The sequence below is a fragment of the Eleutherodactylus coqui genome, chromosome 5, assembly GCF_035609145.1.
Source record: "Eleutherodactylus coqui strain aEleCoq1 chromosome 5, aEleCoq1.hap1, whole genome shotgun sequence".
In the NCBI taxonomy this organism is placed as follows: domain Eukaryota; kingdom Metazoa; phylum Chordata; class Amphibia; order Anura; family Eleutherodactylidae; genus Eleutherodactylus; species Eleutherodactylus coqui.
This window is the reverse complement of record NC_089841.1, coordinates 12,148,796-12,174,792: the sequence shown is the minus strand read 5'-3', so window position 1 is coordinate 12,174,792 and position 25,997 is coordinate 12,148,796. Positions and strand designations below refer to the sequence as shown.

The 25,997-nt window shown below is 46.4% G+C and overlaps 2 protein-coding genes across 2 annotated transcripts in view; one reads left to right on the top strand and one right to left on the bottom strand.

Moving 5' to 3' along the window:
- Positions 1–25,997, top strand: part of LOC136629002 (oocyte zinc finger protein XlCOF22-like) — a 338,499-nt gene that overhangs the window by 226,262 nt on the left and 86,240 nt on the right. The window lies entirely within an intron of this gene.
- On the bottom strand, positions 13,653–25,178 carry LOC136629044 (syncytin-2-like). Its single transcript, XM_066605165.1, has 2 exons — positions 24,816–25,178; positions 13,653–16,000 (listed from the first exon to the last, which is right to left on the bottom strand). The coding sequence occupies exon 2, from the start codon at positions 15,520–15,522 to the stop codon at positions 14,365–14,367; it is 1,158 nt and encodes a 385-aa protein (XP_066461262.1). The 5' UTR covers positions 15,523–16,000; positions 24,816–25,178; the 3' UTR covers positions 13,653–14,364.

Below are 25,997 nucleotides of genomic sequence, written 5' to 3'. Positions count from 1 at the left end.
ATGTGTGTGGGTCAGGATGGATGGAGTAGAGCTGTGTGTGATGTGTGTGTGTGTGGGGGGGGTCAGGATGGATGGAGTAGAGCTGTGTGTGTGATGTGTGGGGGTCAGGATGGATGGAGTAGAGCTGTGTGTGTGATGTCTGGGGGTCAGGATAGATGGAGTAGAGCTGTGTGTGTGATGTCTGGGGGTCAGGATAGATGGAGTAGAGCTGTGTGTGTGATGTCTGGGGGTCAGGATGGATGGAGTAGAGCTGTGTGTGATGTGTGGGGGTCAGGATGGATGGAGTAGAGCTGTGTGTGTGATGTGTGGGGGTCAGGATGGATGGAGTAGAGCTGTGTGTGTGATGTGTGGGGGTCAGGATAGATGGAGTAGAGCTGTGTGTGTGAGATGTGTGGGGGTCAGGATGGATGGAGTAGAGCTGTGTGTGTGTGATGTGTGGGGGTCAGGATGGATGGAGTAGAGCTGTGTGTGTGATGTGTGGAGGTCAGGATGGATAGAGTAGAGCGGTGTGTGTGATATGTGGGGTCAGGATGGATGGAGTAGAGCTGTGTGTGATGTGTGGGGGTCAGGATGGATGGAGTAGAGCTGTGTGTGTGATATGTGGGGTCAGGATGGATGGAGTAGAGCTGTGTGTGATATGTGGGGTCAGGATGGATGGAGTAGAGCTGTGTGTGATGTGTGGGGTCAGGATGGATGGAGTAGAGCTGTGTGTGATGTGTGGGCATCAGGATGGATGGAGTAGAGCTGTGTGTGTGATGTGTGGAGGTCAGGATGGATGGAGTAGAGCTGTGTGTGTGATGTGTGGGGTCAGGATGGATGGAGTAGAGCTGTGTGTGTGATGTGTGGGGGTCAGGATGGATGGAGTAGAGCTGTGTGTGTGATGTGTGGGGGGTCAGGATGGATGGAGTAGAGCTGTGTGTGATGTGTGGGGGGTCAGGATGGATGGAGTAGAGCTGTGTGTGTGATGTGTGGGCATCAGGATGGATGGAGTAGAGCTGTGTGTGTGATGTGTGGGGATCAGGATGGATGGAGTAGAGCTGCGTGTGTGATGTGTGGGGGTCAGGATGGATGGAGTAGAGCTGCGTGTGTGATGTGTGGGGGTCAGAATGGAAGGAGTAGAGGTGTGTGTGTGATGTGTGGGGAGTCAGGATGGATGTAGTAGAGCTGTGTGTGTGATGTGTGGGGGTCAGGATGGATGGAGTAGAGCTGTGTGTGTGATGTGTGGGGGGCAGGATGGATGGAGTAGAGCTGCGTGTGTGATGTGTGGGGATCAGGATGGATGGAGTAGAGCTGCGTGTGTGATGTGTGGGGGTCAGGATGGATGGAGTAGAGCTGTGTATGTGATGTGTGTGGGTCAGGATGTATGAAGTAGAGCTGTGTGTGTGATGTGTGGGGGTCAGGATGGATGGAGTAGAGCTGTGTTTGTGATGTGTGGGGGTCAGGATGGATGGAGTAGAGGTGTGTGTGTGTGTGTGTGATGTGTGGGGGTCAGGAGGGATGGAGTAGAGCTGTGTGTGTGATGTGTGGGGGTCAGGATGGATGGAGTAGAGCTGTGTGTGTGATGTGTGGGGGGTCAGGATGGATGGAGTAGAGCTGTGTGTGATGTGTGGGGGGTCAGGATGGATGGAGTAGAGCTGCGTGTGTGATGTGTGGGGGTCAGGATGGATGGAGTAGAGCTGCGTGTGTGATGTGTGGGGGTCAGAATGGAAGGAGTAGAGGTGTGTGTGTGATGTGTGGGGAGTCAGGATGGATGTAGTAGAGCTGTGTGTGTGATGTGTGGGGGTCAGGATGGATGGAGTAGAGCTGTGTGTGTGATGTGTGGGGGGCAGGATGGATGGAGTAGAGCTGCGTGTGTGATGTGTGGGGATCAGGATGGATGGAGTAGAGCTGCGTGTGTGATGTGTGGGGGTCAGGATGGATGGAGTAGAGCTGTGTATGTGATGTGTGTGGGTCAGGATGTATGAAGTAGAGCTGTGTGTGTGATGTGTGGGGGTCAGGATGGATGGAGTAGAGCTGTGTTTGTGATGTGTGGGGTTCAGGATGGATGGAGTAGAGGTGTGTGTGTGTGTGTGATGTGTGGGGGTCAGGAGGGATGGAGTAGAGCTGTGTGTGTGATGTGTGGGGGTCAGGATCGATGGAGCAGAGCTGTGTGTGTGTGATGTGTGGGGGTCAGGATGGATGCAGTAGAGCTGTGTGTGTGATGTGTGGGGGATCAGGATGGATGGAGTAGAGCTGTGTGTATGATGTGTGTGGGTCAGGATGGATGGAGTAGAGCTGTGTGTGTGATGTGTGGGGGTCAGGATGGATGGAGTAGAGCTGTGTGTATGATGTGTCTGGGTCAGGAAGGATGGAGTAGAGCTTTGTGTGTGATGTTGTGAGGGTATATCTATATATTGCCATATGTTTTTTATGCTTTTATACCTGTATGCAAGGTTTAATGCTAAAATGAGAAAAACGTAATAAGTCGCCTTACATCAGATATTCCAAAGGTTTGCAAGGCTGAGAGAGATGTGTCCAGAAATTCAGAGATGATACAGAACTGGATACAAAGGCTGCGTGCTTGGCTGTTTTCCCAGAAGCGCCGTATCTAGATAACGACTGTTTAACTACGTATATAACTATCACTGCCTCAGGCGGAAATGCGGACTTCACATATATGGTTATGCGGTGAATTTGAGCCAATGAGCCCATCACCCATTCCTAGTGACGAGACCAAAGGGTATAAGATCTAATGTAATCTGTAATAAAGTGCACAGTTATGTCCCCGTGTGAGGAACTATACCAGACCTCTGTGTGTGGTGTCTCTTCTTTACCGCCGGCAGCGGGGCAATGGGGTGGGCCTGATTGGTGCTGTATGCAGAATTTCCTTGACAGATGGCGCCCAACGTGGGGCCTCCATGAGACTCTGCACCGCTGCACCATTCTTAATTGGTTGTCCTGCTGAAGTAAAAAACTGTCTGGCCTTCCATATTGGGCCGTAATCATGAGCTATGCCAAATGCATACCGGGAATCAGTGTAAATGTTTGCCGTCTTACCTTCTGCCACTCTACACGCCTCAGTGAGGGCCTTCAGTTCCGCTTCTTGTACTGAGACATGCGGAGACATTCTGCTTTTAAGACATCTTGTTGTGTGACCACTGCATATCCAGTGTGGAGTCGTCAATCACCCCTGGTACCATCTATAAAAAAAACCTCAAAATATGCACTGTTAACAAGAGGTTTCAGTAACTTTTTAAAACTTAAATTTTCTTGTTGCCTCAAGGCTAGACAATCAGGCTGGTATTCTATTTCCAATAGATCAGAATCTTGTTGCAAAAAATTTAAAAATAGCTGATTTGCAATACCTAGATCACCTATTCCTCCTCCTCCCCCCTCTGAACCAGGGTACTCAATTGGAAGAAGAGTAGCTGGGTTCAGAGGGGGGGAGGATGAGGAATAGGTGATCTAGGGAATCCATGGCCTCCTTCTGAGGTGAGGTAGGGATCCCCCCTCCTAGGAGTAGGGCCTTACGGGCAGTGGGGAAACCCTGACGCAAGGGAGAGGCGACCGAGGAAGAGTTCAAGGTCTGGTGCTTGATCTCCATATTAAGTTTTTAGGGGGGTTTGTGAGGGTATATGTATATATTGCCATATGTTTTTTATGCTTTTATACCTGTATGCAAGGTTTAATGCTAAAATGAGAAAAACGTAATAAGTCGCCTTACATCAGATATTCCAAAGGTTTGCAAGGCTGAGAGAGATGTGTCCAGAAATTCAGAGATGATACAGAACTGGATACGAAGGCTGCGTGCTTGGCTGTTTTCCCAGAAGCGCCGTATCTAGATAACGACTGTTTAACTACGTATATAACTATCACTGCCTCAGGCGGAAATGCGGACTTCACATATATGGTTATGCGGTGAATTTGAGCCAATGAGCCCATCACCCATTCCTAGTGACGAGACCAAAGGGTATAAGATCTAATGTAATCTGTAATAAAGTGCACAGTTATGTCCCCGTGTGAGGAACTATACCAGACCTCTGTGTGTGGTGTCTCTTCTTTACCGCCGGCAGCGGGGCAATGGGGTGGGCCAGATTGGTGCTGTACGCAGAATTTCCTTGACAATGTGTAGGGGTCAGGGTGGATAGAGTAGATCTGTGTGTGTGATGTGTGGGGGTCAGGATGGATGGAGTAGAGCTGTGTGTGATGTGTGGGGGTCAGGATGGATGGAGTAGAGCTGTGTGTGTGATGTGTGGGGGTCAGGATGGATGGAGTAGAGCTGTGTGTGTGATGTGTGGGGGTCAGGATGGATGGATGGATGGAGTAGAGCTGTGTGAGATGTGTGGAGATCAGGATGGATGCAGCAAAGCTGTGTGTGTGATGTGTGAGGGTCAGGATGGATGGAGTAGAGCTGTGTGTGTTCCGCTTCTTGTGCTGAGACATGCGGAGCCAGAACTTCTGCTTTTAGGACATCTTGTTGTGTGACAACTGCATATCCGGTATGGCGTCGTCTATCCTCAACTTCGTACCATCTACAGAAAGCACAAAATATGCATTGTTAGCAGGGTTTTTTTTTTTTTTTGTTGCATCAATGCTAGACAATCAGGCTGATATTATATTTCAAATAGATCAGAATGTTGTTGCAAAAAATGTAAAAATAGCTGATCTGCAATACCTAGATAACCTATGCCTTTCCTCACCCCCTTTGAACCAGGATACTCAATTGGAAGAAGAGTAGCCGGGTTTAAAGTAGTACAACATTGGAAAAAGATGCTATGAGGCATGAAAAGGGCTGGATCTGACAGGCCAGAAATTAAGTGCTTGGGTTGCACTTGTGTGCGTATGCTCTGGATGTCATGATGGGTGAGGACCACTAGGGGGTAGTCCAGAACCGTAACCTTGTTTCCCTCGCAGAAGTCATGGACCATGCAGTAGGTGTCCACATGGACACCTCTTTGTGTCTTTTCTTGACGGGAAAAGAAAGGTGTTTGCTGGAGGACATATCTCACGCTAAACCCCATTGGAATCAAGTCTCCCACTTGTTCCCCATCAACATTTCTTGTGGGAAACTAAAGGGATACTGTTCGACCCACTACTGTGCGTACCCTGGTTTCAAACACCTCATCATAGGGGGTACATTCAATTCCCTATGTCTGTCTTGGAGGTGGCCATGAATTTGTCAGGACCTGCGGAAAACTGAGTTTCTGCAGCGGCTGTCAGGACAAACACATTAGTCGGATCCACCAAGAGAGCATTTAGTTTATAAAACTCTTCTGAACCGGCACCTGAGGTTTCAACCTGTACCGATCCATCTGGTGAGAATTTGATGGATGGAGATAAGGCCTGTAAGATGTTAGCGCTAATAGAGACATGAGTTACATCAGGGCAGAATAATCCACAAACATCTATCCATATTTAAAATGTGATATCACTTAAGCAAATTTATTATTAATCTGATCCTACCTGCAATGTCTCATGAAATTTGAGGAAAAAAAAAAACAACTTTTACTGGCTGCCCAAGATTCTCACCCCCTCCTTGTGGACAAGAGAGGGATGACCCATTATGTACTTTTACATAATCTAGCTCCACCCCTTCGATTGTGGCCATTTGAAGGCTTCCTTATGCTTCTATTTGAACTTTACAGTCTGCATATGCAGAGGGGAGGAGGGGGGGGGGGGAACTTTTATCCCCAATCAATATCTGCATCACACATTTTACATTCATCACAGCCTGAACACGGGTCATTAACTCTCATCCATCCATGCGCTCAAGTCTGTCCCGTCACCCCCCCCCCCCCCCCATTTGAAGGTGTACCAGTACATACAGATGCACAGAAAAAAAGTGTGACAAACATACATCAGTTGACAAACCTTGAGATAAGTGTTCTAGTGTTATAAAGTACATGATTCTATTGAGATGAGATTGTGAATGAGTGCTATTTTTGACAAATTATGTGAAAAAGTTTGCTGAGTGACTGAGACATATTATCTTTCTTATTTACTGAAGCTATCATATGCTATATTAAACGCTGATGTATTTTAGAATGCGTGGGTATCTTTCAGCCCCCACCTTTACAAAATAACTGTTATCTCTCTGTGAATATGAAACACAGACTGAACAAAGTTGTTTTAGTTTAACTATTTCCTGCATTTAAACTCATAAATACGGTAATACATATGCTAGTACCTTTCTGACAACGCAACATGTTCTGCATTTTCAACCCCTGTTTTCTTAAAAGCCCCCACAGGATGTGAGTGGGGTATAACTTTCTTACACCTGTATGAAAGAGACCAAGATGTGTCCATTTGTGACCTCAGAACCCAGCAAGAATGTACCTTAAAATTCCTATCTTTCCTTTCTTCTAAGACAGTATAATTCATTAGATTCATTACAAGCTTCTATTCCATTAGTTAGTATCACATTCTCTCCACTCTTATTTCTTAGACTTGAGAAGTTAGACAGACACTGCAGCTTCAACTAAACAATCTTTCTCTCACTAAAAGCAAGCTCAGTTAAGCATTTATATATATATATATATATATATATACACACACACACACACACACACACACACACACTCATACATCTATATCTATCCACCTAGTATTATACACCTTTTCCTATATATCTAGAGGTGACACAATCACATATTGATCCTCTCTCTGCCACCAAATCACATGCCTTGTAACCTTTCTCTCCACTATGCTTGTTCCCCATTTTTCTCTCACTACCTGACAGACAATGTAATGTTCAGTAGACACTCTCCCGATGCCGGGCACAATATATCAAATACTGTACTTTTCACATTTCACTTACGGATACTTTCTTAGGCAAATAATACATGTACATACTTAACTTTCCCTGACTGTCTCTCTGCTCCTCATTTCAGCACTTTCTAGTAAATCTTTGTCTTTCAAGGCACCCTTCTTCATCCTAAGGACCTCCTCCCAGTCACCGTATTGTAATCTAGCGTGCGGGTCCATGTCACACATTTTCATAAGAGCTTTCCTACATTTTACAAATTGGGACCCTTGTCTCTCCGCCACCAATTCACAATTCATCCGATCGGCAGCGGCTCTTAGGGGGCTCTGCCTTCTTTAATAAGGTCTTAAGCATAGAGTACATCCCCCTAATGCAAATTGTCAGCCCCTTATGTATGGCAAACAATTGGGGGTCCCTTCTTCTGTGAGACAAAAACATCTGCATCTCTTATTCTGATCAGATTATAAGCTCCCCTCAGATCAAGCTTGGAGAACCATTTAGCTCCTGATGCTTGATTCAGGAGATCAGGTATCAGAGGAAGAGAGTACTGGTTACGGACAGTGATCTTATTCAACCCTCTATAATCGATGCATGGCCGCAGGCCGCCATCCTTCTTCTCTACGAAGAAGAACCCTGCCCCAGCAGGAGACTCAGATGGGCGGATATAGCCCTTGGCCAAACTCTCAGAAACGTATTCCTTCATGGCTTCTCGCTCAGGTACAGTGATGCTATATATACCCCCCTTTGGAAGTTTAGCCTCGGGAATAATGTTGATTTTACAATCCCACTCTCGATGAGGTGGTAATGCATCGGACAGCCGTTTAGAAAATACATCAGCAAATTCGGTCAAATAATGCGGCAGGGTCAGTCCCTTGCATTCAGTGGTATGGACCTGAACGGCAGGTATGTGGTCACTGCACCCTGCCCCCCATCGGACCAACTCCAGAGTCTCCCAGCTGATGACTGGGTTATGTACCTTTAACCACGGCAGGCCGAGTACCACATCCACTGATAAGTTTTCCATGACCAAAAAGGTACAAGGTTCTGTGTGCAAGGCCCCCACAGAAAACTTCAGCTCTGGAGTGACCCGACTGACATGTCCAGCTAATAAGGGTGTAGAATCAATTCCAGACACCTGGATGGGAGGATCAAGATTTCTTAACACCTTGGCTATGGGAGCAATGAAATCAAAATTAATGAAATTGGCGGCTGCTCCAGAATCTATGAAGGCTTGACCAGAAACATGGAAGGAATCAAACACAATACAGCATGGTAATAACAACTTGGAACATTCTGGGGGTACCTGGGCTCCTAAGTGATCCTCCTGGACATCACTTAGGAGCGGAAGTCTTCCTGGTTGCGGCCTTTTCTCGCAGGATGCGACCTGGTGTCCTGGTTCTCCACAGTACAAGCACAGTCGGTTCTTGAGACGAAACTCCTTGCGTTGTCTGGGAGACATGGACTCCAGTTCCATGGGTTCCGAGGAAACAGCTGGTGAACCCTGGACGTCAGTCCTACGGGCTGATAACCCAAAACTGGTATTGGGGAAGCATCTTGCCCTAAGGCGGCGGTCAGCTCTAATGGCTAGCGTCATGGCTTGCTCCAAAGTATCAGGCTCAGGATACGAAACAAGGAGGTCTCAGAGCATCCGAGAGACCCGTCAGAAATAAGTCCTTAAGGGCTCGGTCATTCCAACCAGATTCAGCGCAATACTGTCGAAACTGAGAGCAATATTCCTCCGCTGCCAGTCTACCCTGTCGCAGTTCTAATAACCTGGAAACCGCATACCCGGCCCGATCTGGCTCATCATAGATCTGGCCTAACGGGGTAAAGAAAGAGTCCAGGGACTGCCTGATGGGTGAGTCGGCGGGCAAGGAAAAAGCCCAATTCTGCGGGTCACCTCTCAAGCGGGATATGACAACTCCCACTCTTTGGAACTCGGTTCCAGAGGAGTACGGACGCAAACTGAAATACAGCTTACCCCCCTCCCGGAAGGAGAAAAACTGTCTCCGTTTCCCCGAAAAAAAATCAGGGAGGGTAGCCTTGGGCTCAAGCTTATCCGTCTGAGCAGGAGGCGGCACCGCTGGTGCGCTGGCCGCATCCTGTTCCTGCTGGAGGAACCCTGCGATTAAATCTTGCACCCTACCTGTCAGGCTCTGCACCTGATTAGCTAGGGCTGAAACAGCCTTCATGGATGGACTAGTTTGGCTGGATGGATGTAGGAGCCAGAAAACGTTTTGCGGCCAGTGTTTCTGTCAGCAAACAAGGGAAAGCAGGAGTCGGGGGTCCCTGCAACGTAGCCCACAACCCCTGTCCCTGCCTACTTGCCTCCACTCCTGGCTAACCCCAGGCGGGCAACTGGGCGACGGTCCCTACACTGGCTAAGGGAATGCTGGGGAAATCCACAATCCCTGGAAACAGAAAACAAATGGACAGACAAACAGACAACCACAGGGAAGCACAAAGAGAAAATCGCAAATCAGTCCAGGAGCAAGCCAAGGTCAAGCACTAAAAGTCAGTCCGGAGAAACACAGTACAGAAGGAGGAGACAGAGTGAGGTCAGGGGGAAAGCCGAGGTCAATACACTAGAAAACAGGAATCCAAGGTAACGCTGGTCAGTGCAAGGAAGCCTAAACAAACACTGGCAGTGTCAGGAAGCCACTGCAGGGTTTAAAAGCTGTCAGAGGTCCCGCCCCAGCAGCTGATTGGGGCGGAGCACCTGACAGCAGCAGGATAATCAGAAATGCTGGGAGAACCTCCCTCAGCACTAGCAGACCAGACTAGGTCAGTAGGGATGCAGCAGGCTGCCATGGAAACAGGGACACGGCGCCGGGCAGCAGCCGCCATGCTCCTAGCACCTCTGCGCCGTGTAGGAGTCGAGCTGCCAGAAGTGATGACCAGCGTAGGAGTCCCCCTGCGACGCGCACTCGCAGCAGGGGCGACTGCATCCGCCGTGCGGGCACGGCGACCCCGATAGCCACCCATCCTGACACAGGCGGATATTCATCCCCAGGAGTATCCGCCTAGCACTAGGGGAGTGTTCCACCGCACTATTTCTATACATCATTTAGTGCACATAGAATCACTAACCACTCCTCTGGAGGCGCTGCTCTCATTATATAATCAATATTATACCCTGGTATGTGCAAACAGAATGGTGAGCTACACTCCCCAGTAGATATCTCATGAGAAAGCTCTACCATGCTCATTCCCATGAGGGAAGCTGTTTCTTATCCCCTTTTGCATTCCTTTGATCCAGCCAGGGTTATTAATAAAGTCTGTGCTAGTTGAGTTTTTTTTAGAAATTACATGTTTAGAGTCATTAAATACTAAGCCAATCATGAGTTTTTATTACATTGGGGGTGTACATGGATATGGATGCATCATGTCCTACTATATCTGTACCGTTATGATGTGAATAAACCAGAAGTGTATCAGAGAATGACCAACATGCAATCAGACTCAGATACATTTGCATGCATGTTACTTCTCATTATAACTAATTTGGAGCAGGCAGTGAAGTACATGGAATAAAATATTATTCCCATAACATCATTCTCTCCCAACATCATAGGCACCGAGTACTACAGCACCCTCCAGGGTAAAAAATTACACCCCCCAACATCGCCATTTTGCTAAAAGAACTTCGCTCGTAGTGGGATAAGGCCTGGCTATAAGCTGGCATCATGACAAAACAATACCATCATTCCTACTCGACCACGAATAGCGATTATTTAACTTTTACACCAAATTCTTTCAGTTGCTGCCAGTTTGGGCTTAAGTGAAAGTGAGGAAGGGTAGCCACCATGAACGGACATCTGGCCCCGAGATTACTGCTTGCGTTGTTCTTCCACAAAATGACCACCATCACCAACTCCTATTCTGCAGCGCTACTCGTCCATTTTGTTGGTAGAACCTCTGTTTCAGCTCTACCTCTACCCTTTGTTCACAAACATAGAGCCATAAATGGGTGTTCTCTTATGCTCCTTCAAGCTGCCTCCTTCATGGATATCCATTTCTCATTTTATAGTCCTAGGTATCAATTTATCTCTCCTAAACAAACTGGTCATACTTGAGAATCTTCATATCTTGCTATGGCATTTCCTTTAATTCAGGAGCGGCCAATTCCTGAATTTCATTTTAAAGCCTTTTTGCGGCCTTTTGTGCCCAAATAAATTATCTCAAGCTGGATTGTGACTTTGCCTATCAGTAATACTTGAGCCACGCCCTCCTGCATCACCTACTTTGATTCAAAAAATCCCTCTCCTTCTGATCAATACCCGCCTGCCTTAACCAGTTCTGTCACTGAGCGTCATGTGCAATGCTCCTTTTACACCGGATGATTCTAGTTTGCCCGACGGAACAAGTTTATGATATTATCACAAGCCTGGGCAGCATGTTGAGACAGCAAAATTCTCATTGATAATTGTGCAGTTCTCGCCCATTGTTCAGTGTTTCACAGTGTAAAAGCAGCTTAGGAAGAAAACTGATAACAGCTTAAGACCAAATTGCTCAAAACAGCCGTCGTAGCCATTTCCACATGTTATTCATAGAGACTGACCTATTACAGATCGTTTGGGTCTCTGGACTGCATCACAATCAGCAGCCTAAGAACAGAACAACTGATTCTCTACACCAGTGGTTCCCAAACTGTGCTCCCCATAGCCCTTGGGGCTCTGCGAGCGGCAGTCAGGGGCTCCAATCAAGTCTGTGGTGGTGAACCTGTGGCATGCGTGCCACTGGCAGCTCACCACTGTACTGAGTCCCCAAGTAGAAATTTATCATTCAGTCTCCTCCAAGGATCCTAGTCATATATTAGGATTGAGAACCAGAGTGCCTGTGAGACCATCAGCGGCCAAGCCATTAGTAGGTCATGGGTTAATCTTTGCTCTCAACCTTCAATGATCAGCTTATCTCAATCACTTTTGCATTCATACACCAAAGACATAAATAGCAGCACAAGAGAGAAAAGAAACATAAGAAGGATCGAAATGAAAGACCCTATGTTCCCAGGAGGAGACCCAGTGTTCTTTCTTTTCCTAACCCTAGGGTTGGCACATCCTACATGCTTCCAAAACTACACAAAGCTGTCAACCCAGGGAGGCCAATCATCTCAAATGTGGAAACCCTCACTGAAGGAATCTTAGGATGGGTAGAAGGTATCCTCAAGTCACTGGTGAAAAAAACAAGCAGCTACTTGCAGGACACCACGACCCTTCTGTACAAACAGTCACTGTGGGTCCCCTCTTCGATGGCGCTATCCTGGCTACCATGGATGTGGAAACCTTATAGTCCAACATCCCATGCGAAGATGGACTGACCACCTGCCAGGCACACCTTGAGGACAATGTACATGTTACAACTTATGAGATTCATCCTCACACACAAATATTTCTACTTTGGCAAGAAGATATTCCTGCAACTTACTGGAACCGCCATGGGCAGTAAAATGGCACCGCAATATGCCAACCTTTTCATGGCAAAACTGGAGAGTGACTTTCTGGCTTCCTGCTCCAGCAAGCCATTGGCCTACTTCCGCTACATTGATGACTTCATAATCATTTGGAACAATAGCGAACAAGAGCTAATAAAATTCTATGAGAGATTCAATGCATTGCACCCCACCATAAACCTGACATTAAGCTACTCGTATACAGAAATCAACTTTTTGGATGCCACCATAAAACAACTCAATACAGACATTCTATACCAAAAAACGATTGATCGGCCCACCTACCTCAGATGGGACAGTTCCCATCCTAAACACATCAAAAAGTCCATCGCCTACAGCCAGGCCATCAGATACAACTGGATCTGACCAACCCAACAGACAGAAAGGAACATCTATACAATCCTAAAAAGGCATTTTTAAATCAGTGCTACCATCCCACCTCAATTGATGACCAAATCACCAGAGCCACCAAGATACCTAGGAATCAACTACTGCGATACACAGTGGAGGAAGGAAACAATCGTGTACCTCTAGTAGTGACCTCCAATTCAATTCACAGAGGCAAAAAGTCTATATTTACTATTTGCCCTTCACAGACTGGACTTCATTAAAAAAAAAAATTGTTAGATGACTTTGTTAAAAACATAGACACTATAGGGCACAATTGCCCCCCAAGAAATACAAAAGGGAATGTTCTGATTCTTAGGTAGGGCTGATGAACACACATAAATAATGTACGAGGACGTAATTTCGGACACAGAAACAACTATTGGATACACCTCAGATGGAACCCCTGCAAGTAAGAACGATGACTAACAAAAATTCAGTGCCCTTTCGCAGGTGATTAGGGGCCACAAATGATGCCCTAATATGATATGTATTATTATATTACAATATCAAGATGTCTAAACCCGTTGAAATTGATGTCAAGTCTCATGTTATTAGTGATATTCATATCATATGGCAAATTGAAGCAAGATTTTTTGGGTGGATGTAGTTTTTGTTAAAGCTAAGATGTCTTTTTTTCTTTACAGCTCTTGGATGTTTAAGTATCCTAACGCGTTTCACCGCCTGATACCAGCGGATCATCAGAATAGAATGAGCTCTGCATCAGCAATATCTGCTGTAGAAGATTCTCTCTCATATCTTATTATAACAATGCCCAAATATTTTTTTATTTCATCATGTGTCAAAAATATAAAAAGTGCTGTTCTATAGAGCACAGTTTTTAATCTGTTCTGTTATCGAAGATCTGTATCTTTTCAAATCAATCGGCAAGCTAGCAGGTAGCTGTAAGAACTGGCCAGACTGTTATCCCAGTTGACTTTGCTATTAGTGTCGTAGAATTGCTTTTATTCACAGACTCGATTATTTAGGAATGATCACACCCTTCCAGATTGATTGATCAAAGGTATTGGACAGTGCGCTCTGTCCTGAAAGCATTCAGTCTGACACAAGTTCAGAAAAAAGTAACTTCCTGTTTATTTTTGGGCGCGTGGCCTCTTTTACAAGGTATAGCATACCAGCCCTTTTGGGGCTGTCAAAGGTTACATAGATACAACGTGTTGTTTGATTATTGGATAAGCGTCTTCCTTCATCCGGTCATCTGGTATTGCCCGTCACGTGGTAGCAGATTGGATAGGGCGGATACTATTTCGTACCCCACGTGTATTTTGACCGAAATGATTGGCTGTGACATCATGAGTTAGTAATAGCATAGACCTCCCATGTTATTCGCGTCTGTTTCCAGTAAAATTGCTGGGGGAATTTTTGCGGTATCTAGAAAGCGGTACCTTGTCTCAAATGCGGTTAATTGTCTAATTTTTACTTCTTCTAAAGCACAAGCAGCTGGACAAACAGACATATTTATATATTGGTTTCATGTTAAATTTCACCTTGTCAGCAAGAGTTATAAAACAGATATTTTCATCTAAGCAGAAGTACCTTATTGTGTAATTGTAAGTACATTTCTATAGTTGAATCAGAACAGAATGCAAGCATGTTATCCAGAATACTAAATTGACAACTGTCCACTGCCAAGGCCCAACTGTCCACTGCCAAGGCCCACTGACCCTATATAGATATATATTGGGTTTCCACCACAGACCCCCCTTGAAACTATCTGTTTCACTAACTCTCGCCCTGCTTCGCCCCACTCCCACCGCTGACTCTAGACTTGCATTGTGTTGTATACTAGAACTATTGCTGTCATGGGGTTATAGGATGGTTCGACATCATCGTATTCTGGATCTGTGATGACGACGTTTGCATTGACAGTGGGCCTGTTGTTGGACATCATAGTGAAACAGGTGGACCAGGTGGTCATCAGGGTCGGAATATACTGTATACAACAACAAACGGAAATTAGAACAATTATAACGGCAACAAAAACAGTTAGTATCTTCTTCATCAGAGTAAGTCCAAACCAGGACCCTGTCAACCAATCAAACCACCCTTGATCTGTTCCTTGTTTGATACTGGTGGCTAGATCTCTCAGGCGGTTGATCTGTTGGTGGATCGATGCAGAGTTGTCAGAGAGATTGAAACAACACATCCCTTCAAACTCTTCGCACCCGTGGTTCATGGTCATAAGGAGGTAATCAATGGTGGCTCTGTTCTGTAGGGTGGCTCTCCGTATGTTTTGTACATCTAAGAGTAGTAGGTCCAGTGCCTGGGATGTGGCATTTAGACCTTTTACCATGTCACAGGCTAATCCATTAATCACTCTTGCGTTATGCTGGGCTAGTGCGGGGGTGCCTAGAATACTGAAGGCTAGTGCAGTGTGCTCTGAAAAACTCAGTAGAGTAGGTGGTCCTACACAGCTATCGGCCAGGCCGTGGATGTCCCTCCTAAACCTAGGTGTGGGTATCGGGGGGTCTGGCTTCTGGTACATAAGGATACTCAGACGGGACAATGCACACGGTCCTCCTGAAATATTGGCGGGGATATATGTGTACGTTAAATTGCCACAAGACACAACCCATCCTACGGGTAGTTTGACATGTCTGAAATGGCTAGGACTCCGAACTACCTTCTCACAAGACATGGTAGTCACTACCTTTTGACATTGTTCTTCCGTACGGGAGCAAAGTATTTGGGAATCACTAGTGACCACTTGGTCCTTCTCACATTTCCCAATGTACCTTGGATTACATGTGAAGTTGTAACATACCTCAGCCTGTGAGACATTTCTGACCTGGAACTCAGTCATATTGGACCAGTCAGCGTGCTCTACAGCTTTACAGTAGGGACAATATTCATATATGTTAATGAAGGTGTTATCTTGTATCACATCGTCTTCCCCCACATCATCATCGTCATGTACCATTGCATAAATTGATCTCAATACTTTTACTGGAGTGGGAATGGCCAGTAGGCAAGCTCATAGAATATCTTCCCCGCTCCTTAATTTAGGCATGCACATATTAGTTATATTGATAACATCTCTGGCTAAATACTCCCACATATTGATATGACTTTCCCCCACCCATTTAGCCTGCTGTTTCTGGTTCTTTACTGAGGTACCCTTTTCGTCCCACATTACCAGAACCCCACATAGGAGAAGTATTATGATAACTTGACCTAAATATTTCATGACGATTCGTCCTTCTGGGATGGAGCTTTCTTGCAGTGGCTTGCGTGGATCCAGGTAGGCTTCCCCTCTAGTTTCACTGAGGTGGCGGTGGTCAACAACACCTGGAACGGACCGTCGAATCTGGGCTCAAGAGAGTTTTTCCTCAGGAACTTCTTTACGTACACCCAATCCCCGGGTTGTATGGAATGGGTGCCTGTGTCTTGCTCTGGGTCTGGAATGGAAGAGAAAACTCGTGCATGGACTTTAGTTATTTCTTTGGCGAGTGATATAACATACTTAGTCAGAACATCTGAGTGCAATTGTAACTGCTGAGGAAAATAACACCCTAGTCTGGGGACGGTCCCGAAAAGAATCTCATAAGGTGATAACTTATGCTTTCCCCTTGGTGTGTACCTCACGCTATACAATGCTATGGGAAGGATTTCTGGCCAGGGCATGCCAGTTTCTCGTGACATTTTAAGTATTTTTGTTTTCAAGGTACCGTTTAGTCTTTCTACCTTACCACTACTCTGGGGGTGATAGGGTGTGTGAAACAAAAGACTGCTGCCTAACGCCTGCCATATCTCCTTGGTGACGTTGGCGGTAAACGCTGGACCTTGATCACTTTCGATGACTTCAGGTATTCCGAAGCGGCAAACTAACTCAGTTATGAGTTTCTTAGCGGTAGTCTTGGCAGTCATATTGGCACTTGGGTATCCTTCTGCCCACCCAGAGAAGACATCCACCACTATTAGGGCGTATTCGAAGCGTCCTGATTTCGGCATTTGGATGTGGTCAATCTGGATCCGCTGGAATGGATACAGTGGCTTGGCCAGGTGTTTTCTAGGTGTCTCTTCCATCTTTCCTGGATTACATTGGGCACAAATGGTGCAAGATTTGCAGTACTTGTCCACCAACGTTGTGATGCCAGGCGCCAGGTAATATTTCTGGATCAATGAGTTCATGAGCATTTTGGACAAATGGGTTGGGCCATGTGCCCACTGTACCACTGCTGGGTAGAAGCTTCTAGGCAAACATGGGCGGCCTGTTAGTGCAAACAGTCCCTGTTCGTCCTTTTTCGCTCCCTTCTTCATCCATTCTTCTTTTTCTTCCTTGCTCGCTCTCTTTTGTGCTTCCGTAAGGTAGTCTGGTCGTATCTTCTCATCCACACTGACCATCATGGACGGGTCTGGTTTCTCTGTTGATTCCACACCTACCGGTAGCGCTTCCACCTGAATTCCAATTCTTCCAAACTCCCCCCTTGCAGCTCTTTTTGCTGCTTGGTCCGCTGTATGATTACCAACGGCCTCTTCAGTGTTCTTCTTGCTGTGAGCTTTCACTTTCAGTACGGCCACCTTCCGTGGCAGTTGGAGGGCATCCAGCAGGTGCCTGATGGCTTGATGATGCTTGACTGGGGTGCCTGCAGCTGTGAGGAATCCTCTAACTTTCCAGATCATCCCGAAGTCGTGTGCCACTCCATGAGTGTACCGTGAATCCGTGTAGATATTGGCTGTACGATCCTGGGCCACCTCACACGCCCATGTGAGGGCCTGTAGTTCGGCTTCTTGTGCTGATACGGTGGGGGGGAGTTGTTTCGCTTGGATTATCTTTATGGTGGTGGTAACCGCGTGACCGGTATGGTACCGACCATCTCATCGGCAAATCTGGAGCCGTCCACGAAGAGTGTGTAGTCTACGGGTTCAAGTGGTTTGTCATAGACTGATGGTAGATGAGAGATTTCCTGTTGCATCATCTTGACGCAATCGTGCGAAGGACATGGAATGTCGTAGTAGGAGACGGAACCATTTGGTTTTTCTTCAGCATCATTCTCTTCTTCATCGCCTTCCCCCTGAAGAATTGGAAGGAGGGTGGAAGGGTTGAGGACATTGCAACGTTGTAACGTGACATTCTCGGGAATCAACAGTGAGCATTGTAAGCGTAGATGCCTTGCTGCTGATAGATGCTTCGGCTGTGTTTGGTTGAGTACGGCGGCAATGTCATGTGGACCCAGGACAGTCAGAGGGTAACCCAACACTAGATCTGAAGTTTTGTCCAGCAAGACATGGGCTGCAAAGACTGCCCGTAGGCAGGAAGGTCCCGCTCTGGCCACTGGGTCGAGTCTGGCTGAGAAGTAGCCGATGGGCCGCGATTTTCCAGCATGTTTCTGCGTAAGGACACCTGATGCGTGTCCATGATTTTCGGACACAAACAGAGCAAATGGTTTGTCGTAGTCTGGTAGTCCCAATGCAGGTGCTTTAGAGATCAGGTCCTTGAGCGTGCTGAAATTTCTTGTCGAGTCTTCTGAGAGTGTACAAGAGGCCTTGGCTTTTCCTCCTTCTTCACTGATCCTTCTGACATCTTCGTACAGGGGTTGCATCAGCAAAGAGGCCTCTGGAATCCAGGCTCTACAGTATGAGATCAGTCCCAGGAAAGCCTGGAGAGCCTTTTCAGATCGGGGAAGAGGCACTTGTTGAATGGCTGTGATCCGGTCTTCTGTTAAGTGTCGTACTCCTTGGGAAATGCAGTGGCCAAGGAAGATGACGGTGGTGCAGCACCACTGTAACTTGGATTCTGACACTTTACATCCCTGATACACCAGATAGCACAGAAGATTTTCAGAGGAGGAGGAGGCCGTGTCCAGATCATCTGCACAAAGTAACAGGTCGTCCACGTATTGGAGTAAGACCACTGTGGGGTGTCCCTCCATCCATGGGTTCAGAATCAGAGACATCGCTTTGGCGAACTGGCTGGGTGAATTCTGTGCACCTTGAGGCATTACAGTCCATGTAAGTTGGCCTCCGTTATGCGTGAAGGCGAATAGGAACTGGCATGACGGGTCTAACGGAATTCCAAAAAAGGCGTTTGACATATCGATCGCTGTGAAATACTTCGCTGTTGGCGGAATTCCAGACAGTAGCGTGTGGGGATTCAGCACTACAGGAGTTTCCATTATGGTAGCCTGGTTCACTGCCCGTAGGTCTTGAACCATACGGTATTTGGTTGGTTCGCCCTTCGGTGTCTTCTTCTTCACTGGAAACAACGGGGTGTTGCATGGCGACTCACATGGGACAAGGGCTCCATTCTCGACCAGCGTCTTGATCTGTTCGTCAATAGCTAGTGAAACCGAGTGCTTCAGTGGGTACTGTGGTCTTCTTGGGAACGGCATTCTGGGCTTTATCCTCACCATCACCGGTGGAACTCGCAGACGTCCAATGTCCTCAGGTCCTTTTGACCACAGTGTATCAGGGATTCTTGCTTTCACTTCATCCGGTATTGTCTTTTGAACTTCTTGACAGGTCATGAGGAATGGTTCTGAGGCAAGTGTCATCTGGTCATCTTCAGATAGAGGGGAGGTAACCGTTGTGCCACTGTCTTCAGTGTAGGCAATTGTAGCTTGAAGTCTTGATAGGAGGTCGGCTCCCAGTAGGTTGAGCGGTGAGGTTTTGTGGATCACAAATCTAGCCAAGATGTTCTGTATGCCGACAGGAAGTGGCTTGCTTAGTGGGTTTTCAGAAGGCCGTCCACCTACCCCCACGGTCAGTATGGTCTTGTCATCCAGCAGGTGCTTCAAGGGAAAATCGTCAGCACGAATGATGCTCCTGGCTGCACCAGTGTCCAGTAGGAAGGTAGTTGGATTCCCTGCGATAGAGAGAGTTACTTGGGCTTGGGGTCCGGTATTATCTACTGCAGGGTTCTGCTGGAATGAGGCAATACTGGAGACTGGCTTGCCTGCATCCTAGTGGGACGGGCCATGGTAGGATACCGGAGGTGGTGGTGGTGGTGGTGGAGGCGGTAAGTCATTAGAAGATGTTGGTTCAGACTGTCTTCTGGCCTGATTTATTTGTCCGTGTTGTCCTGGTGGTGCGCGGCAGTCTCTCTTGAAATGACCTTTGCGGCCACAATTATACCATTTCATGGGTTGGTTCCGATGCTGTGAGGTCCCTGTTGCCACCATGACAGGGGTAGGTCCGTTCCCCGCTACCCCCTTTGCAACTGGTAGCAGGACATCGATGGCCAGGATCTTGTATTTTGGTTTTGCTGCCATCAGTCCCTTTCTGACGGGGTCTCGTAAACCAGAAACAAAAGCAGCGGAAAGCATCAATTGGTGTGTTCTGATTTGTGAGGAGAATCCGAGATCGTCAGAGTTGAATGAGGCGACCATAGAACTTGTCCACAGATTCCCCTTTTTCTTGGGTCACGTCCTGCAGTGTGATAGCTTGATCTGCCAACCTGTCTTGCGCCCAGGCCTTCACTTGCTTGCAGAATTCCCTTCCGGAAGCATATGTTGTCTCTGGAGTAGCATTCTCACTCGTCGGATCGAGGGATTTCTGAATGACTGGCCAATATGTATCTCCAGCCTTCACTTCCGTCAAGGCCTGTAGATCCTTCCAGGTGGCCGAATAATTACGTTGGTACTGGACCAATTTCCGAAGAAAGGCATGGGTTGCTTTTCTGGATCTGGTAATCCGGCCTGGAGAGTGGTGGCTTGGCTTGGAGTGAAGCTGACGTATAGGAGTGGGGTGTCTGCCGCCACGAAGGGCATCCTGTGTGGTGCCAGCTGAGGCGTGATCTGTGGTGCCAGAGATTGATGATCATCTTGTGTGAGGGAGTCTTGGGATCCATAAGGGTCATCTCCTTGTGGAGACATGAAATGGACCTTAGGGGTAGATGTATTGGGGGGTGCAAAGTTAAGTTGTTCTTGTATACTCGTGCGAGCTGCTGGGCTCTTACGTAAGCTGGGCTTCGTTAGCGAGAATTGTTCTCCTGCTCCTCCTGAGGTCGTCGTCGCTGGGCGACGCTTTGGCCTTGCACCATAATCCCTGTTTGCCAAAATGCCATCCCGGAAGCGCACTATTGTCACAGGAGGGGGTCGGCCTCGGAACTTCTCTCCAGACCTGGTGACTCCTGTTTCCCCATCCTCCTCACTGTCTGCCCATCGATCTTCATCTTCCTCCCTGGGTGGGGGTAGACCAAAGCGTCCATGAGCTCCACCTTCACTTTCAACAGGTCCTGCAGTCAGCTGATCCCCTGCGGTTGCCTGATCCCCTGTAATTGGTTGATCCGGAAACAGAGGAACAGCTTGTCTTTGTGCTTGTAACGTTTGAGGATCTATCACTGGATATAGTGGAGACATGGCATGTGTATTGTGTCCCTGAGGTGTAGCAATACGGCTGCCTTTATGGGTGGACAGCTGGGTACTAGGCCTCTGGGGTGTACCAAGATGGCCACCGTACGGAGTGGGTGGCCGTGCACAGGCCTCTGAGGTGTATTAAGATGGCTGCCAGAGGAAGTGGTCATTGAGGAAGTGGCTGTGGAACGCATATTGGAATGCCTAGTATTTCCTGTGACATAATCACAGGAAACTGCAGTGTTGGAAAGCACGGCAGCTCCGGATGTGGGAACCGCCTGTTCACCGTTGAATACAGGAAGTGTGAGCTCCTTTACGTTTCCGCCTGGGCGCGGGGCACCACAGCCCAGGCAGGTTTCTCGCTGCTTCGGGTTCTGTATTCCACAGACTAGGCACATCCAATATGGTAAGTTACCTGAATGCATGGGAGGTGCTGACGGAGGTGTAAAAAGTGGGTTCACAGAATTTGCATGATACACATAACGTTTATACTTCCCACCATCCCCCTGTTATGTCTCTGACCATCCGTCTCTATTCAGCGTCTTTGCGACGCGATACCACCCTTCTGCAGCTGTGAGTAAGTTTTTATCCTGCAGCATGCCACGTTTATCCCTTATCATAATTCTCCAGACTTCCGGCTGAAGCCGTCCGTTGGGATTTGGATCCCAGCCTGCTACTTTGCATATCTGTGGCCATTTAATAGAGCAGTGTTTCCCTTCTCTCTCTGCTACTAAATCACATGCTCGCCGGCCGTTATTGCTGCTTGATTTATTCCCCATTCTTAATGTCCGTAACTCTGTTCTGCCTCTGGCTGGCTGGGACCTGTAGTACTCACAGAGTTACGGACTGTTTGCACTAACAGATTTTAAATAGCTTTTTTTTTTTCCTTCCACTAGCACTTCCTCTTTTTCGCCCTTTGCAGAGTTCCCCCCCCCCCCCTCTCTCTGACACTGACTCTAACAGGAAGGATTTCTTCTCTTTCAGTGACAATGCGACTAATGTTTATAGAAACCCCTCTTCCTTCTCCAATTCTGACAGAGACCTGCTCCTTTGTCCGTTAGCCCTCCGTCGCCCACAATTCCCTACAACAAGGGGGTGAAATCCCTGCCTATCTCAGGAGGGGGACATGGACTTCCCGCCTTGGTTGTTCCGAGAAATCCAAGTCCCTCACCTGTACAAGGTGACGTTTCGTGAAACGCCCCCTCGCTGGTTCCTATGGCCACCTACGCTATCCCTAGGCGAACGGGAAATTAACTGGCTGAAAGGACTACGGGGCAGGTGTCTGCAAGCGTGCGTAGTTAGCGCTAACTGTGCCAACTGGGACAGTGCCGGAGTCCAGACAGAGACAAGCGGTGGTCAGAAACAGACAGTGATGGTCAGAAACAGCGATATCTCTAGTCTCTATGTTTTTCCTTTCTCTGACAAGTGTAATGTGTAATTGAGGAGCTGGAGTGTCAGAGTAAGTGACTTCCTCTTTTCCCGGGCGCAGCGTTAATCCACCGCCCAGACAGCCCCCCTTCCTCTGATCACAGACTACGGTTTAACCCTATATCACAGACTTAATCTTAATTCTATGCAATATACAAACAGACTATTTCTATATGAGATGTAAGCAGGATTAACTCTACATGATATATAGGCACTCTAAATTCTATGCAAGGCTTATTTTATGCAAAGGATGAGCAAAACTACTCAGAATCTAATGTGATCAACCTATACTCTACAGTTGCATAACTAGCAATAACACTTGTTAGTACTGTCCATTACAGTTATAAACGTGACACTTTTGAACACATCAGAGAGTCAGTAATAGCAGTGATTGTTTGGATTTCCACACCTCAATGGAGGATGTAAAAACTGCCCCTGATAGAGAAGGTGTTGCATTCCAATTTCAATTACGGCAGTCAAATCTAGGATTCTAGGAGTATCTCTGGACGCTGGACACAGTATGTCCCGTCCTAGAACCTCACTGAGTTCTACTGCTACACAATTCAACAATCTACCCTCAGACAGGGGGATCCACTCGTGGACGTTTAAACGGTAAACAAATATTTGTGGACCGCCATCCTCAAACAGTGGACCGTAACCACACCGGTGGGCGGGGTAGGGATTATTCTGACTACAGATCTCCCATCCGAGGGTACTTATCGTCAATAACAATCCTTTTTGGCAATTGGGGCAAGACATGGGTGGTATACCCACACAACTAGACAGACAAATAGACGGAGCACCAGTACGGCTGGCTTAGTCTAAACTGCCCCTCGGGATACTGTCTGATAGCTCCCTTCTCCCGGACCCTCCAAACAGGTCTAGCAGGAGCGGAAATCCCTTATCAGACTTTTCTCTGGCAGTCTCCCCCTCAGGGGTCTCTGCAACAGGCCACCAGCACGGCTCCCTCCTCCCGCAGGAGTGGAAACACCCCGTACAGGCCCTCCCTTGAGGCAGCTATTGATATCGCCAATCAACTAGTACTCTCAAGACAACAGGCATGTAATCATTCCTTTATATCTTATGACAGGTTCTTATCACGTGATCGAGACTTAAAGAAGTACCTGTCGTCGTGCGGTTCCAAACCGACCGGCCTTGACACAACACAGGCAAGCCTGAACTTAGCCACACAGGTATAGATAATTAATTCATCTTACCGTGCTCTGAGGTTGGGCCCGCTAAGTCCAAGATTGCCGGTTTGTGTCTTCTGTCTGAGATGTTTGGAGCCTATCGATCACGTCCCCGTACGGGCCACCACTGTCGCAGAATTGCTTTTATTCACAGACTCGATTATTTAGGAATGATCACACCCTTCCAGATTGATTGATCAAAGGTATTGGACAGTGCGCTCTGTCCTGAAAGCATTCAGTCTGACACAAGTTCAGAAAAAAGTAACTTCCTGTTTATTTTTGGGCGCGTGGCCTCTTTTAAAAGGTATAGCATACCAGCCCTTTTGGGGCTGTCAAAGGTTACATAGATACAACGTATTGTTTGATTATTGGATAAGCGTCTTCCTTCATCCGGTCATCTGGTATTTCCCGTCACGTGGTAGCAGATTGGATAGAGCGGATACTATTTCGTACCCCACGTGTATTTTGACCGAAATGATTGGCTGTGACATCATGAGTTAGTAATAGCATAGACCTCCCATGTTATTCGCGTCTGTTTCCAGTAAAATTGCTGGGGGAATTTTTGCGGTATCTAGAAAGCGGTACCTTGTCTCAAATGCGGTTAATTGTCTAATTTTTACTTCTTCTAAAGCACAAGCAGCTGGACAAACAGACATATTTATATATTGGTTTCATGTTAAATTTCACCTTGTCAGCAAGAGTTATAAAACAGATATTTTCATCTAAGCAGAAGTACCTTATTGTGTAATTGTAAGTACATTTCTATAGTTGAATCAGAACAGAATGCAAGCATGTTATCCAGAATACTAAATTGACAACTGTCCACTGCCAAGGCCCACTGACCCTATATAGATATATATTGGGTTCCACCACATTAGCAGTGCTGCTAGTCATGCATGATAGCGGCTAATTCAGCAGCACTGAATTATAATATTAGGCACTGATAGGGACCATAAAACCTTCACATCTTCATGACTGGACTATTTAAGTAGGTTTGTATTTCTAAATAGGATTCTTTTAAGTGCAAATTAATCACATCCATCTCTGTGCCTTGTCATAAGTAAGTGTGTATATATGCATGCCTCTTCAGATCTACTTCATTATGTCTGAAGAGGAATCCTGAGAGGTTTGATAGCTAGCTATTACAGCATGTATTTTTGTTAGCCAATAAAAGATATCATATCTACAAGATTACTTGGTTTCTCTTGCTGAGAACAATCACATTCTTTTTTTAGATTCCCACCTCTGTCTACAATCTCTCCAAGAAAGTGAAGAAAGATAAACGTAGCAATAATACTTACCACATGGTTTTCTGTTCTTCATTCCTCAGGTCTCCTGATTACAAAGGGTTACTCTGGAAATCTTGGTGGAACCTCCATGTTCTGTCAAAGTAGATAAAGGTTTACCCTCTAGGACTGGTAATCCCTCCGGGATCATTCTGCATCAGCCAAGAGCTGTATGTTATGCTGCTAATCTCACACAGAGATATGCTGCGATCAGAAGCTCTCCAGATTTATTGGGACAAAGGGCATCATTTTAGTCTTCCTTATCAGTGAGTAACCTACTGAGTCGGCGCAGAGAATGCAGGAGCATTGGAATTACTCATATTATTCACAAAAAAAAATGCAAAACCATCTATCTTATAACTCAGAAATAAATGTCAGGAATTTTCAAAAAATATGCAATCATGGTCTTTTCATTAGTACACTTGCATAGCAAAAATAATGATGTATTCTGAGAAAATCCAATTTTTGGAGTTTGTCACGTGTATTCTTGGGATTTTCAACAATTGTCTCTTTTTACTTAATAGTTCAACTTAGAAGTCCAACAAAGCATCAAAGTAGGTGCTCATCAGCAACTTTCAGAAGTCAGAGTTCTCCAAAGCCACTCACGAGTAGTCTTAAAGCATATTTTCAGAAATACAGCATTGATCAGATTAACACAGTTACAGAATACAAATATTTTGTACTATTTGTCACCAAAACTAGTTTGAAGAAGAAGAAAAATTTGCAACTTTCCCGTGTGAATTCCCTAATGCATAAAGAGATTTATTTGCTGGCTAAAACATTTCCCACATTATGTACATGAAAATGGTTTCTCCCTTGTGTGACTTCTCTGATGTGAAACAAGATTTGATTTCTGATTAAAATGTTTGCCACATTCTGAACATGAAAATGGCTTCTCTCCTGTGTGAGTTCTCTGATGTGAAACAAGACTTGTTTTCCATTTAAAAAGTTTGCCACATTCTGAACATGAAAATGGTTTCTCTCCTGTGTGAGATATCTGATGTGTACCAAGAGCTGTTTTAAATTGAAAACATTCCCCACATTCTAAACATGAAAACGACTGCTCTCCTGTGTGAAATCTCTGATGACTAACAAGATATGATTTCTGAGTAAAACATTTTCCACATTCTGAACATGAAAATGGTTTCTCTCCTGTGTGAATTCTCTGATGTGAAACAAAATATGATTTCTGATTAA

What these genes read in the sequence shown, in the direction of transcription:
- LOC136629044 (XM_066605165.1), bottom strand. Translation starts at nt 15,522, where the DNA reads ATGGTACATGACGATGATGATGTGGGGGAAGACGATGTGATACAAGAT.